Source organism: Liolophura sinensis, chromosome 2 (genome assembly GCF_032854445.1).
Source record: "Liolophura sinensis isolate JHLJ2023 chromosome 2, CUHK_Ljap_v2, whole genome shotgun sequence".
Classification (NCBI taxonomy): domain Eukaryota; kingdom Metazoa; phylum Mollusca; class Polyplacophora; order Chitonida; family Chitonidae; genus Liolophura; species Liolophura sinensis.
This window is the reverse complement of record NC_088296.1, coordinates 16,613,394-16,628,158: the sequence shown is the minus strand read 5'-3', so window position 1 is coordinate 16,628,158 and position 14,765 is coordinate 16,613,394. Positions and strand designations below refer to the sequence as shown.

Genomic DNA, 14,765 nt, shown 5'->3' with positions numbered 1-14,765 from the left:
CATGTTTCTCACATGGCATCAATGTCATCAGATATCGCAGTTTGCCAGCCTGGCATTCTTTCAAAAATAGGTTACTTTTTGGTTCTTACAACTCCTTTTTTGTCTAGTCAAAACAGCATTAGTGAATATCTTGCCTGCCGCACTCACAAACTCCACATTTTCCATAAGTCAACAAATGCAAACTCCACAGTTTCCATGAGTCAACAATTATGCCTGTGACCTGATTTCCGTCCTTTCCACAATATGATATCATCTTTAGCGACAGATGGTATGTTTCACAGTCCAGGAAAGATTTCCCTTTAGGGTAGTCTCTCGGGGTAACCCTATCAAAGGTGAATTCGAGAGAGAAAGGAGATGATGACAAATCCTAGCGGATGTGCCTGGAACTAATCCCATTTGGTACTTGTGTTTGGAATTTCTAAAATATTTCCTCTGTCCGAGTGCCTGAGGTATGACATAGCCGAGTCCGTTCCGCTCGGAGGCGATGTGTTGGTGGTAGGGTGAGGGCGTCCGGCAACGCACGCACGGTTATATTAAACCAGGCAGTTGTGGACAACGTGTCGTGTTTTCACAGCTTTACTCTCAGGCTAGGCTTGAGTTGTACCTTCAGGCGACGGTGTGTGGTCCGCAGGTATTAATTAAGCTTGAGGGTCTAGAGGGGTGTGTCCAATCCCTGTTTTTTGCTAATACGTTAATAGGCATGCAGTATCTTATTCGAATATAAATTTAGGCCGCTCTGTGTCAGCAAACAGGACCGATAATCACGAGGCCAGTTTCGAAAGAAAAAAAAATGTTCAACAGGAATTATCTGTAGCATACAGGGCAAATATATGCGAATAGGGCATCTGATTTGAAAATAGAAATTTTGCCGATAAATTCAAATCTGTTCGAAAGTAATAATCTCAAAATTAGTTTCGAAAAGACGGCATTGTCATCTGGATCAAAGGTTTTTGATGTAAATACAGATCAAATATCTTCAGATAATATCGTGCTTAACACCATTGTATACTCCAGCCAAGATGAAAATATAAAAAGACGAGGCGTGGGTGACCCTAAAGTGTGACTTCAGCCGGAAGTTGGTCAAGTATATGGGAGTGCTAATAAGTACAACAGAAAATAGAAATATTCGACATTTTGATTCAAGTTATAGCTTCTTTATAAAATAAATTTATTTAAAGTCTAATCCCTGGACCCGGGTGAAGTTTTTTTTATCTGTCTTTTTTTTTTTGGAGGGGGGTGGGGGTTGAGATACGTCAGTTGTTTTGAATATATAACGTGTTTGAACAGTATCACCAGTGGTCATGCATGATGTCTTGGTTCTGTTAAACATGAAACATTTCAATAGGATAGACAAGCGGTTGTACCTTAACCTCAAACTAAACTTAGGCCTTTAATGTAATCCGCCTCGGGGGCCATTTCCCCGCATAATTTACATTTATTTCAGCCACATCTGTCATCTTTAGTGAGAATTTACGAATAATTAAATTTTTAAATGAAATATTCTATAGAGTTTGGTTAATTAGCTGGAAATAATTCGTGTTCTTAAACTGAAACGTTTTGTCAAACATGTACACACAGGTGAGCAAACTTATAAAGATTTGCCTTCTCGAGCGTAATGAATTTAAGTTATGCAAATACTGACATTTGAATTCACGTTTGGATAAACCGTTACGGAAAACAAGTATAATTAGCCTCTGTACATCGTATAAATAAAAACTAAGTACATATATCTTATTTCATTCAGGTACGAGAGAGTGTGGATCGTGTTTGTATATACGTGAATATAGGTGAAAGTTAAGGAGTTACGCTCTAGTCTAATTATAATTATTGAAATGCATGAATGGTACTGTTTTAATACCTGCCACCCAAATCACATATTATAGCTGCTTCAATTAACGTGCCCAAGTTTTAAGACAACCTGAATTACAATATAATTTCACCTGGACTTTGGGGCGTTCCGTTAGACTTAACGGAATGGAATAAATGTAATTAAAATTACAATGTGATATAAGATGTTAGTTGTAAGTATTTGACGTCGAATATCGAGCTTTGTCAGAACTTACTTAGCAATACGTGTTCGTCTGCGTGCCTTAAAACCCGAAATACTGGCGTTATTGTCAAACTTTATACGTGTTATTTCTATTTCTTTCCTGGTTTTCAATCCGATTCCTCTCACCGATTAGATGTATAGCCAACACAGGCGTTGCATAGGGAACTGCATATGGAAGACAACTTTTGCTTCAGTCTCCGTCAATATCCGATCCGCAATTCGTGTATACCAATATCATTGATGGTTGTTTGTTTTTAGTGGTATGTAAGATATACCACTCATATTGAATCACACGTAAAATGTACATGCCAATATATGTATAGGCCTATGTACATGTATATACATGCCGGACTTACGTTTGTTTTTTCTCATTTGTCAGTTAAGAAAAACAGGGTCAAACGCATGCATTACTCTACATGGTCCAATAAGTGAACGTGACATTTGCTGTTGGTCATAATTTCAGAAAATGAGCACATACGCGTTCGCGTGAATCGATTTTAAGCGCCATAACACTAATTTCAGCTGCAATTAAGACTCCTCCAACACCTGCTACTTTCTGTAATACCCCAAGCCCTTTGAAAAAAGCAGTGTTCAAAGTACAAGGAAAGTACAACGCCCGGTTATAAAAGCCATTGAAAGTCTGTTTTGGACCGCTCTGTAGTTAGAGGATATATTATTCCCTATATTAAGGGGCTGACATAGTTAACATTGTTCTCCGTCTATAGATAGCACCCATCAAAGACCACCTAGCTAACGATAATGTCTGCCCTACATAATGACAAAGACGAAAACATCGTCTAAACGAGGGTATATCAAAAATGCTTAAATTCTCGCGTATCGTTGTTCACACGTTTTCATTCACGCTCACCGGGCCTGTAGGGGCAAACCGGGCATTTTGCCCCCAAGGCGACAGCAGAACAAGGAAGTTATTGGTCCTAAAGCCGTGTTTATTTTAATCGCTGTGTGATTTTTACCCGGCCATGTTTCCGAGGCCTCCCCCAGCAGGCCCTGTACAGTCTAACATGTGGCAGAACTTGAGAAGAATCCAGTGTCGCACGGGTTTTAAACTTCAACGGAATATCAACGACAGTGCGATAATATACAGGTGAGCTTTGACAAAAACACTGGTCAGGTTCAAGTTTGTTTACCACTTGCCTCTCTTAGGCAATTGATATACATAATACCTACTCTCTAAAATACAAATATATAAACAATTTATAGGGACTATTTCATCACCATCGTACACTGGATTGAAGCCGAGTAGGTTAAGGTACCCACCCCCCCCCCCCCCCCCCCCCCCCCCCCCCCCCCGAGCTCGGTACGAACACTATGCCTTCAAGGATATATGCAGTGCACACGCAGAACCTGTGCTTTAAGAAAATTAAACACTTACAGAGAGACAATTACGTAAGGCATCAAATTCAAACACCGAACAAAGGACCTTTTAGTCGGCTTTACTAAATCTGTGAATTCTACATGTTTACATTCTCTGCGCCCTTTTTAATTAAAGGCCTAAAAAGGCCCGACTTATTAATTCTTCATATTTGTACAGGGCTTACCTGTTTGCTCGATACCGGAACAATTGTATATTGACCCATTACCCTATGGAATTAATATAATACAAACTTATGTGGAAAAAATGTGTGCATGGACATATCGGTATATGGGCCATGAAAAAAAAGTTAGCATGAAAGCGATAAAATACAGGAACAAAGAAAGAAAGGAATACAATTATATGTGTCTGTGGTGTCAGCAACATACTGGGTGTTCAAAACATTCACGTTTTTTCTGCAGTCGTACTGAGTCACAATACCCTATATGCCTAGCTTCGCGCTCTTACGGCATAGCCAGAAAATAGCCAGCGTTTCTCACCTGGTAGCAAACTTACAGGGTTTACACCTGAACAATTGGCTGTGTTACCTGGGTATCTGCTATTGAGTAGAGCGTTCTTGTGGTCGTGAGGTCTAAGTTTAATCTTGCGCTGTTCAATAAAAGATCTTCATATGAGTCCATATATTATTGATAGGCTTTCTCACACATATACGTATGTTAAGATGTCCTTTTTTTCCTTTTTTTCCTTTATTTTTTGTTTTGTTTTGTCCTTTCGTAACGACAGAGGCTGTGTTCCCATTTATAATTAGGACTGGGAGAGCATGTAATAAAACAATCGCCTTCTTTGTGACGTGAAAACAAAGCTTCATTAACGCTATAGGATTTTTCTCACGGTTTTTATATGTCACAGGTTTACGGTATGGTATATTTCAGGTAGTTGTGTATTATACATTGGTATAATATATCAAAGCGTGAACACTCCACGGGGTTCAAATAATGTCATTCTTTATGAACGGGTTATTTTTTTTTCATATATACCATGCATGTGTTCGTGGTCAGTTAGCATAATACCATTCATATATATGCAAGCTTGTAAGAGTTCAGTTCAGAAAAAAAGACAGCCACGATGCTGGAAGCTAACTTAATTTCTACTGAGCTCAATTGTTTCCTTGTTTAATGTTAAACGTAGCTGTCAACATGCCGTCAAATACCACACACCGTTTTAATGATTTTTAGCAATAAACTGCCAATCCTGGTATCCATAGCGCTGTGTCTCTCATCAATGCGGTTGCTGTGAGTTCAAGTCCAGCTCATGCTGGCTTCCTCTCCGGCCGTACGTGGGAAGGTCTTCCAGCAACCTGCGGATGGTCGTGGGGTTTCCGCGTGGCTCTGCCCGGTTTCCTACCAATATAATGCTGGCCGCCGTCGTATAAGTGAAATATTCTTGAGTACGGCGTGAGACACTAATCAAATAAATAAATAAATAAATAAATAAATAAATAAATCCATAGCGCTGTCCTATCGTGGATCGCTATTCCAAAGACACGAGGCATGACAAATTCTATATCAGCACCAGTTAAACTAATAAACTGACACCTTTTCATGTCATACAGCCACTGACAATGGGTTCACCTACATGTATACAGCTCGTTTATCCTCAAAGACACTTACACACAAAAAAATATTATCAGCTTTGAAATCTCAGAAACGAGCAAACCAAGGGACTGAACCGGGCCTCCTGCTTAGGAAAAGGAAGTATTATTGTTGAATTAAACCTTAAAAGATACGTGCTATAATCCCGTTAATCACCATAACACTAGACGTTAATAGAAACTCCACTGTGCCACACTGACGCAATACATATTAGGTCTCGATAAGTGAGCTTATTTTCTACCTTTACGTGGAGCAAACAATTGTCCCCCTGATTAACTGGACTCTTTGTCCATACCATTGAGTGGCACTTTGGTGAAATCGCTAAGGCTATATGATTATTACTGTAAAGTACTGTTAATATCGATTAGGCTAAGTGATTTATTGGCGCCACCCACTTTTTCAAGTGCACTTATAGAATTGAAGCAATGATAATGTTTAATGCCTGGTTACTTCATTAGTCGTTGCCATATACACATATATATTTACAATCAGCATGCGTGTGTGCGTGTGTGTGTGTGTTCGGACGAGTTCCCGCACCGCAGCGGATTAAATATAAGGATTTACAGTTGGATTATGATTATACATCAAAAATAATCATGTCCATGAGAGTCATGATTTATACATGTAATTAGCCGGTGACTCAGCCTTGAACTGTGTTACACACTGCCAGCTCAGTGTCGGCAACAACCTCTGTATTGGGTCATTGATAAGTTAGCAGAAAAGTTAATTACAACGTTGACGTATTCGTGAACTACAGCAGTATATACTTTCATACAATGTTCTATGTTATATGTGTGAGATCATGTTTTTCATTAATGTCACAGGACCATTTCACACAGTCGGCATTGACCTGTGCATGATAGTAAATCGTTATGTACATATATCGTGCCAGAAATCGTTTTATTTTGCCTTTGAATGTGATTACTTTGTGTAGCAAAGCTTTGAAACTCTGAGGTACTGGCATATTAGCATACGCAATGTCGTACGTGGGAAGGTCTTCAGAAACCTGCGAATGGTCGACGGTTTCCCCCGAGCCCTGCACGGTTTTCACCCAGCATAATGCTGGCCGCCGTAGTATAAGTGAAATATTTTTCAGTAAGGCGTAAAACACCAATCAATTAAATACACATGTAAGTGTAATTCATTATATATATATATATATATATATATATATATATATATATATATATATATATATATATATATATATATATATATATGTGATGTGATGTATATGTTATGTAAATTTTTTGTTTTGGACAGAACGACAGACATTGAATTTTATTGTTAACAAACACTGTAAAAAAGCAGTACTGCTTTTAAGTCACACTTCATGTATTCGTATTAGTGTTTCTCTTTTTAAACTTTTATTAGAGATGTTTTTTAGAGGTATTCATCCACCTTTGGGGATGTACAGTGATTGCCCGAAGGGTATGTCTGTATACTAATATTCGGGAATTGGGATTAACGTAACAGATTACCTGTTACATTTGTAGCATAAATCAGAACTCTGAAAAGATAATACGTAAGTATTCTTGAGTTTCTGTACTTTATAGACAAATATAGAACCACAAACTGCCCTTTTCTGCGCAGCGTACCCATATATTAACGTTCGCTAGCCGTCTTTTTGTTGGCGACATTTCTCTATGTTCATGTAAAGCCAAATACAGGGGTTTATCGTTTTTTGCTTAGCTGGTTTCGTAGCGATGATATTAGCTAGTGTTCGCTAAATACAGTCCCTTTCCCTTCCGGTAATTCCGGGGATTACTGACATGCCACGCCTTTGTGAGCAAAACTGACTGACATGTAGTGCACGAGACTATTGTGTTTGTGTTATGATACTGGACATTCCTATAATGAATACATCTGTATTGTAGACTTGAGTCATATGTTAGCGGAATGCTAGCGCAGGTGTGTTTTTTTAGTCTCACCTCTTGTTGTTATGGCCGTACCTATTTCTCCGTCCCCCACCTTATCATCCTCCCCACAGAGGTACAAGTCTTCATTTTGACCGCGCTATTGGATACCTATTGGATTAGCTGACTCGTCCAAATGACATTAGTTTCTAAAAAGCAGAATATATTTTGTTGCGCTGGACGAGTGGGCTTAAGAACGGATTATCAACAAGTCCATGGCAGCCTCTTTGAAACATATCACAACCTTTGCGAAAAAGCTCTGTAAGCTCTTAAGAAAATGTTCGCATTGTGTTCTACTGGACCTCGAACGCGACACGCAAGAAAGCCCAGAAAGGAACCTCGTTTATTCAATAGGAGTATACTTAAGAAAAGCTCTGGTATATAATTATATACAACTAATACAAAGGTTCATCTTTTGTGAGTTATCTTGGAGCTGAACGCGTTGGAACAAATAAACATGTGAGGGTTCAAGCCCCCCCCCCCCCCCCCGCCACTCACGCTCCGTGACCACTGAAATGAAATGTATTTATTCTCAGTCATGCCTCTATTTTCAGATTCTGTCACTAAGAGCACGCCCTAGCGAAATTCGTTTGAAATCAGATAGGTGGCGAACGGAGATCTCCCCTCATTTACCTGGAGGTTCCGTTAAATTATATGAAGGGACGGACCGGGAGATGCCTTTGTGTGAATCTGACGTGAGACACTGACTGCTGACCTGCCCTAGAAACACAGGGATACAAGACCCCCAGAGTCTAAACATACTTCAGGAGAGAGACAAGAATACTGCTGTAAAAAGAACATTCCCACATCGAACAGTGTCATAAGCCCATAACTCGATTGTGGTGGACATAAGAGTATGTATCCCTTTAAACAGGAGATATAAGGAAGTTGTGATGATGCCGAAGTTGATTTTTTTGTTAATTTTATTTACAGCCAACCTGTTCAGCGATTAGTCTTCTCCAGCCGAAAGGACTAGGGAATCTTCACGAAGGACTCGTTCTCTGAAACCATTGATTTAGTGGCTGTGATGTATAAAAGGTTGTTTATTTTGAGGTGAATTTGGCCGAGTTGTTGGAACGCGGAAAAAAAGACTGTGCAGAGGAATTCCTGAGTCTTCCCTGTCAACATCGTGGACTGCTTGCATCGGACGGACCTCACACACTGAGGACAAGGGCGGACTGCTTGTTGCGATCTCTCCTCAGTATTTGTCGTTCACGAATAACACGGGGCGTGTCGTGTCAGCCGAACAAGACTTGAAGACTTGTCCGAGGAAGCCTCAGTGTTGACAGCGGCACATTTCCCGGCTGTTCCAAGGCTAGCTATCGCCTCTGCCGAAAACAACGTATCGTTCAGGCCCAGCCGGGTCTTTGCCGAACGCTTGCTCTATCGTCGCCAGTCATCCGCGAGCTGCCGAGCTGTGTGGACGTATAACACGGCCAGCGCAGTGCATTCACAGCTCATCGACAAGCCAGCGCCTGTGCTACCAGCTGTGTCACTTTACATTCACTCACTGCTGCTCCGCTGAACCACTGCGGGAAAGACTTTTGCTAGTAACATTTGGGCTGAGCGAAGCAAATTTTGTGGGAAATTACACCGTAGCCAATGGTTTCTTTCTGAACCCAGCTATGCGAATGGACAATTTAGCCCAGCAAACCTCTCAGTGTGTCAATATATGTAACCTAGGCTGAACAGACAGCCTATACATCTCATCGACTGTGTCTATTTGAGGACGACGACACAAGATCAATATATCTGCATATTTTACCTCCCCCCAAAAACAGCGTGCCGTTGTTGAAAGCGTGGACATCGGCAGTTTCCCTGAATGTTTGTGCAGGCCGGTTGCTGTAACGGGCTGAGTTAAGCGGCCTGGCTAGCCTGGCTAAAAGCCCGGGGAAGTGAACGTCGAACCGACCGGAGAGAGCTCATATATCGAGCTAAAGGCCTAAAAGTGTCGACTCAACCGCCTGTGAAATTTGACAGAAAGGTGAGGAGGGCTTTGTGGACTGCCTGTATCCTGCCCAGGCCTTTTGGTATTCTGATACATTGTGGACCGCCTTCGTGTTCATGTATACTGCAGAGCGTCTTCATACGGAACAGTGACTTTAGGATTTACCGTTGATTGCACGTCTTTTGCGTGCACAACTTTACAGTGGACAGATAAGGGAAACCGGGAAGTGTTTTTCCCCTCTTCTGTCAAAACGTTTTTGTTTTTAAAGAGAGTGGCAGGCATTAGCCTGAAAACTGCACTTTCTACAGGTTTAGGTCTCTTTACACGAGACCCCTATAAATTGTGACAATATCTACAAAATTACAAATTCTGGAAAACGAAAGAAGATAACTTTCCCATTGAAAAACCGATCTCAATTATCTGCTCGACGAGGCAAGAACAAGGCCTCTTCAGATAAGGACTGCTCACTGCACAAACGACTTCTCCAATTAAAGGTTCAGCCGGCGTGAAGTCGAGTCCGTGTTCGGATTTTTTCTTCACGCTCCAGATTACCATCTACACGAACTGCCTAAAGGGGGACTTACTGACATCTGTGAGCAGAATAAACGGACGAACTTATTAATTAGTGAAAACGGACTTTTACAGGTAAGTGATAGACTGCTTTGGCTAAGCTTTCAGTCTTCTTGATTTGTTATCCTTTGTTCTGAATCAACCCGAAGTTGTATGCATTAGAAATTCTGCGTGATATGCTAATGGGTTATACTAACTAGAAAACTGATACAAATTACCTGTGTATGTTTTCAACAATTTGTTTCTGTTGAGACCCATTTCGAAAATACTTGCACAATTATAAGGGGTCTACGACTTCTGTTTACGGCGGTTTTCTCTGGTATTTGTGACAAATATTATATTTAACAGAATCAAATCAAAAGACTGTGTAAGAAAATTGACTTGTTTTTAACTCCATTTTCGCCATTTTTCTGACTTATTTACGCATTGTAGCAAACGTTCTCGGGTCACCTGGATTAGATTAACTAAAGATGGTTGTGTCAATGTTATTTGTCGTCAAGCCAGCACCTGTGTTTTGATAAAGACTTGTTCTGTTACAAACCAGATTGTGTTTGATACATATTTAAATATGGCTCCATGTTTCAGGAAGAAAAGTGGACGTACAGCTATGGGCGCAATCCTCGACCAAGGCCGCCAGATGGGACTAAGCCGACCGGATTTTCCCTTGCCGTTTCATGTCAGAGACTTTAAGATCCTGGGCTTACTGTGCGTCCTTCTCGGGTGCGTGTTTTCCCCGGTTATGGCCGAACAGCCTGCCTGTATCGTCAAGGGCCATCTGTATACGCAGCTACCGTGGTACGGCTATCTAGTCCAGAAGACGTTCCGAACAGAGATGGCTAAGATTCAATACCAGCTTTCGTTCCCGTTAAAGGAATGCTGTCTTAATTTATTGATATATTACGACGACCAGCTTCGGCATCTGAAGGAGGGGATGACCTGTCATGAACGGGAGGCTATTCTCCCCCCACAAAATAATCAGATTATTCCCTTGTCATTGTCGAACAAAACCAAAGGCTGTGTGTTGAGGAACGACACGGAGGAACCGATCGTCATCTGCGTTGGAGAACGAACGTTCGCCTCCAGCGGACCGAGGACGTGGTATTTCGCCGTCAGCAAATGCAATAAGCAGACTCCTACCAGTTTGTGGTATTACTTCAATATTAGTGGGTATTATGGTGAGTGCGAAGCAGACCCATTGGCTAAGACCTACATCCCGCCTCCCCAGGAACAGGATAAATACATGTACGTAGCCGTGGCGTTGGGCATTGTGGCCGGTCTGGCGTTTGTGCTAGCGATTATATTCTTCGGGTTATGGGTAATGGGGCGACGCCAGAAGGATACTAAGACGCAGAAGGGCAATGGCAATGATTCCGTGACATCAAGCCAAGCCACGATGACGCAGGACATCTTTTACGTTAACCCCTCGATATCTGATCGTGACACGAGTGATTACAGTCGGTCCAGTTCGGAGAATTACTACGAGGTTATTCCGGAGGGGCGGAGTTATGACAGTGCTGAACAACAGCACAGGTTGACCGTACCGCATAACGGTGCGCCGCCCCATAGTCCCCGGCATATGACAGTGTCTAGCATGCCCAAAGAATATAGACAATATCATCACCCTCCAATGGTGGACGACTACCCACCGCCACCGTACCCCATGCACGCAATTGGAAAAGGTGTGTATCCTTCCGCACATACTATGGCAACGAGTAGTCACCGACATCCGCCTCATCACCACCACGGTCACAATCACCATCCGCATCACCATGCTATGGAAACAAGTGCGTGAGTGTCATCAGTCGCCACAGGAAAAAAGACTGTGTTCTCGCACAAAAAAAGAGACGCTCAGAAATGATAGTTTTACCGCCTTGGACTGTTGTCGAGAGAAAATGAGATTTCGCTTTCAAGAGTTTTAAAATTAAGTGACTATAGTGGCATTTGTTATATACATGAACATGAAAGAACATTCTACTTGCCAATATACCTTCCATTGTGATCAAGTATTTAACATTATTGTGACTTTGATAATCAAATCATTTGTTAGTGACTCGACGAAAGACGATTAACACTCGTTTGTACATATTCAACTTGTGAATGTGACGGCAGGTCGTGCCAAACACTGAACTCGCTATTTGTGTCTTGTTGCCAATATTTTACGGTGTGTTAGTAAAGTCCTCGAAAGTCTGTCTTCAGAACAACATTTTTGTTTGCGATGTTATTCAAGGTAGGCCTGCCAAAAAAGCTACTGCATATATTGTGTGGATTCATAAGAAACAAGACCAGAAAGTGTGGTCATGACTAGGGTAAAGGTGGAGTTTTGTCTCACCTAGACAAGGATTTCTCCCTCTTGATTAATTCAGCCGCTTTTCTGCTGTGACAAGATTACGGAGAATCTGATCTATTCAGATCTTCGTCGCCAGTGCGCCCCCTGGCGAGGATGCTTGGAAATCTTCTTCATTCACAGAGATATTCTACGTAATGATGGCAGTTGCCCGCAGGGGGCTTGAGACATATCGGGGAAATGGGTGTTCCAGATCACGTTTCCATTCAACCAGCTGGACGAAGGGAGCCGAAGCAAAATTAAACGACGGTGAAGTTTTTCATAAGTCGCCCTCCGGATTTATGGAACCCGGCTAAATGCGTAACTTCATCTCGGACTCAGCTGCGGGCAATCTTCCATCAATTATACCTCGCTGTCGCCACGGTGACACGCGAGAGGCCATGCGCATGTGTGCACCACCGGATGTGGCCGGTGAAAAACGCCACATCAAAGGTCTCGACGTTACTCAGAACGGGCTGAAATTTCAGTGGGGATTTTTATGTGTAATTATTTTCCAGGCTGAAGCTTAAAAGCCCGGCTCGATGACAGACTCCGGGGTAAATCTGCTTGCCGGCAAAAGCCCTGTCGAAAGTTGTGTGTCAGGAAAATTACTCTGTGCAAAAGGACCGCCAGATATCACAGCGGACAAGCCTGGATCATAAACACTTGTCACTCGTGACAGAGAATCGTGAGAGAAACATATTGAAGTTAAGTCAAACAGGTGACGCATTGTGCTTATTTCTCCAAACCACCCCTCAAACAGGAGATTCGATCTTTTCCTATATTGTATTCGCAATTTTGGACGTCTACTCCTTCACATTGTTTGCACAAATCTTTATCAAATTAAATGTGAATCACGATGTTTGTTTTGACTAATTTATGATTATTTCGTCTTGCTGTTGAAAATCACAAATGCGTGCATGTCATCGGGTTGACAGTTGATTGTCTTGAAAGGGTTACGCGTGACACGTTACATTTTACATCCTGTGTGGTAGAGGAGCAATTCTACTTTTGTTGAAGATAGATTGAATCTAAGTAAAGCAGATTCTCGGATGTGCGTGTACTTGCAATTTGCAGGTCATGCTTTATCATAATTCCTCAACAATCTACCGACATATTTTAATGTATTCCTCGTACCACATTTTCTACTCACTTTTCAGATCGAAAGTATACACAGGTTGCAATATGCCCTTTTCTTGTTCATTTCCATTTTTAGATTAAGTTCAGCAAAACTGAAAGTAAAAATTTTATTTCTTCACAACAGTTCAAAACAGCATCTCTTTGTGATTCCATTTCAAGTGTCAACGTGGTAATTGCTACAACCTGACGGCTCATTTTGTCTCAGTGCTACTGCAGAAAACGATCTCGTAAGTCGTGCTGTTCGTTATATAGGACGTATTGTGCGAATAGTGGAAGCCCCTGCCTCAGAATATTTTAACATAAGCAGAATATTACGTATCGACAACCTCCGTCTCAAACACTTTTGGTTTCATTAGTGACTTCCAAAGATGAAAACACTTATATAGACTCCAATTTACACACGTGTTTCACGTAAGACATATGTTTTGAACACTAGTTTCTCTGACGATGCACGATTTGACTATTCTACTGAAAAACATACAAAAAACGTTCGTGCTTTTCAAATCTGATTATTTATATGCGGAATCATGAAACCTGGAATTATTAATTTTTTTTTTTTTTTTTTTTTTTGCTATTTGAACTCATTGGATGCATGCATGATTATGGTTGATTCACACAATATTGTATGGGCCGTAAAACATGGCAGATTTGATCGTTCATTTTTCCATTGAACCAATTATGCTCTACTTGGACACTGACTGTTTTGTTATTTATTCTGTTATTTTATGTTTGTCCTCAACCCCTACTAAATGTACTTAGTTTTTTTACTACAGTAATAATAAACCTTATGCATGTTTAACTTCAGATTTATTGTGGTTTTAGAGTTTTGTTGTTGAGATAAGCCAATCAGAAAGCGTGTTACTTATGTATCTGGTGTTCTGTTCGGCAATTTAACCAACACATATTCTTGTCAAGAATGCCAAAAAATAGTATCCATTCACAAAAGATTTTTGATTGTGTCTAGGAAGTGACGTCGCACAGGATAAACGGCTAAAAGGCTTCTTTATGTTTTTGAGAAATGATAGGAATAAAGAGTGGACAAAATGGCATGCAAACTGACGAATTTAAAAAGATTAGTCTCTAGCTCTAGTTAAAAGCCACACCATTTTCTGAGAAGTAGTGTGCACCTGGCGTTCAGTGATCCTGAGAGATTAGTTTGTCAGTTGCCTCCCGTTGTAGAAATCTTTTTGTGAAAAGGAGGCGGAAAAGAGGCTTATTACCTCCTTTTATGTGTAATCACATCAAATATTATTACAAACTTCACAGTTACGTCATATTCCCATTTTTAATTTCACTAAGCTACATTGACCCGTAGTAAATCCAAATCAGATAATGTGAAATTTTACGCCACATTAATCATAAAGAAATGGCATAGACATCTCACAGTTTTGCCCCTCTCCGTCTTTCCTTTCACCAAAGGATTTGACAAAGCAATTCTAACATTGTAACATTGAGTTAAACGTGTGTTATTTATATTTATTTTTCTTTAAAAAATGGGCTCAAAAGTGTTTAGGCAGATGTGTGAGATTTATGAAATATAGCGTTTCATGCACTGACAAACATCGCACTGGACGGTTTGTACGACTAGCCTACGAATCATACATCACCTGTCAAAAAATCAAAACATTGTCTCATGCACACCCTCTGTTCAGGGAAAGCAATGTCACAAATTTACATTATGTGGATTTGGCATGGACATATTTAGCGATAATACCCTTCCATATCCTTCTCCAGTTTCTTCACCATGGAAATTTTGCTCAAATGTAAACAAACGAGTTTATTCTTTTCATATGCTTACATGTGCATAAAACGCATATCACGGAAGTGGTAAAT

At 40.8% G+C, this 14,765-nt stretch overlaps 1 protein-coding gene across 2 annotated transcripts; it reads left to right on the top strand.

Moving 5' to 3' along the window:
- Nucleotides 1-7,950: 7,950 nt before the first annotated feature.
- Nucleotides 7,951-13,669, top strand: LOC135462770 (uncharacterized). 2 transcript variants are annotated; one of them, XM_064740015.1, is made up of 2 exons: nucleotides 7,951-9,544; nucleotides 10,055-13,669. In XM_064740015.1, exon 2 carries the CDS (start codon nucleotides 10,077-10,079, stop codon nucleotides 11,259-11,261), a length of 1,185 nt encoding a protein of 394 aa, XP_064596085.1. In that variant the 5' UTR covers nucleotides 7,951-9,544; nucleotides 10,055-10,076; the 3' UTR covers nucleotides 11,262-13,669. The 2 variants fall into 2 exon arrangements, with proteins under 2 accessions (XP_064596085.1, XP_064596083.1); XM_064740013.1 differs by lacking the exon at nucleotides 7,951-9,544 and having other exon boundaries at nucleotides 9,919-13,669.
- The last annotated feature ends 1,096 nt before the right edge of the window (nucleotides 13,670-14,765 follow it).

Bases quoted from the DNA above. Each gene is read 5' to 3' on its own strand.
- LOC135462770 (XM_064740013.1), top strand. From the start codon at position 10,038: ATGGCTCCATGTTTCAGGAAGAAAAGTGGACGTACAGCTATGGGCGCA.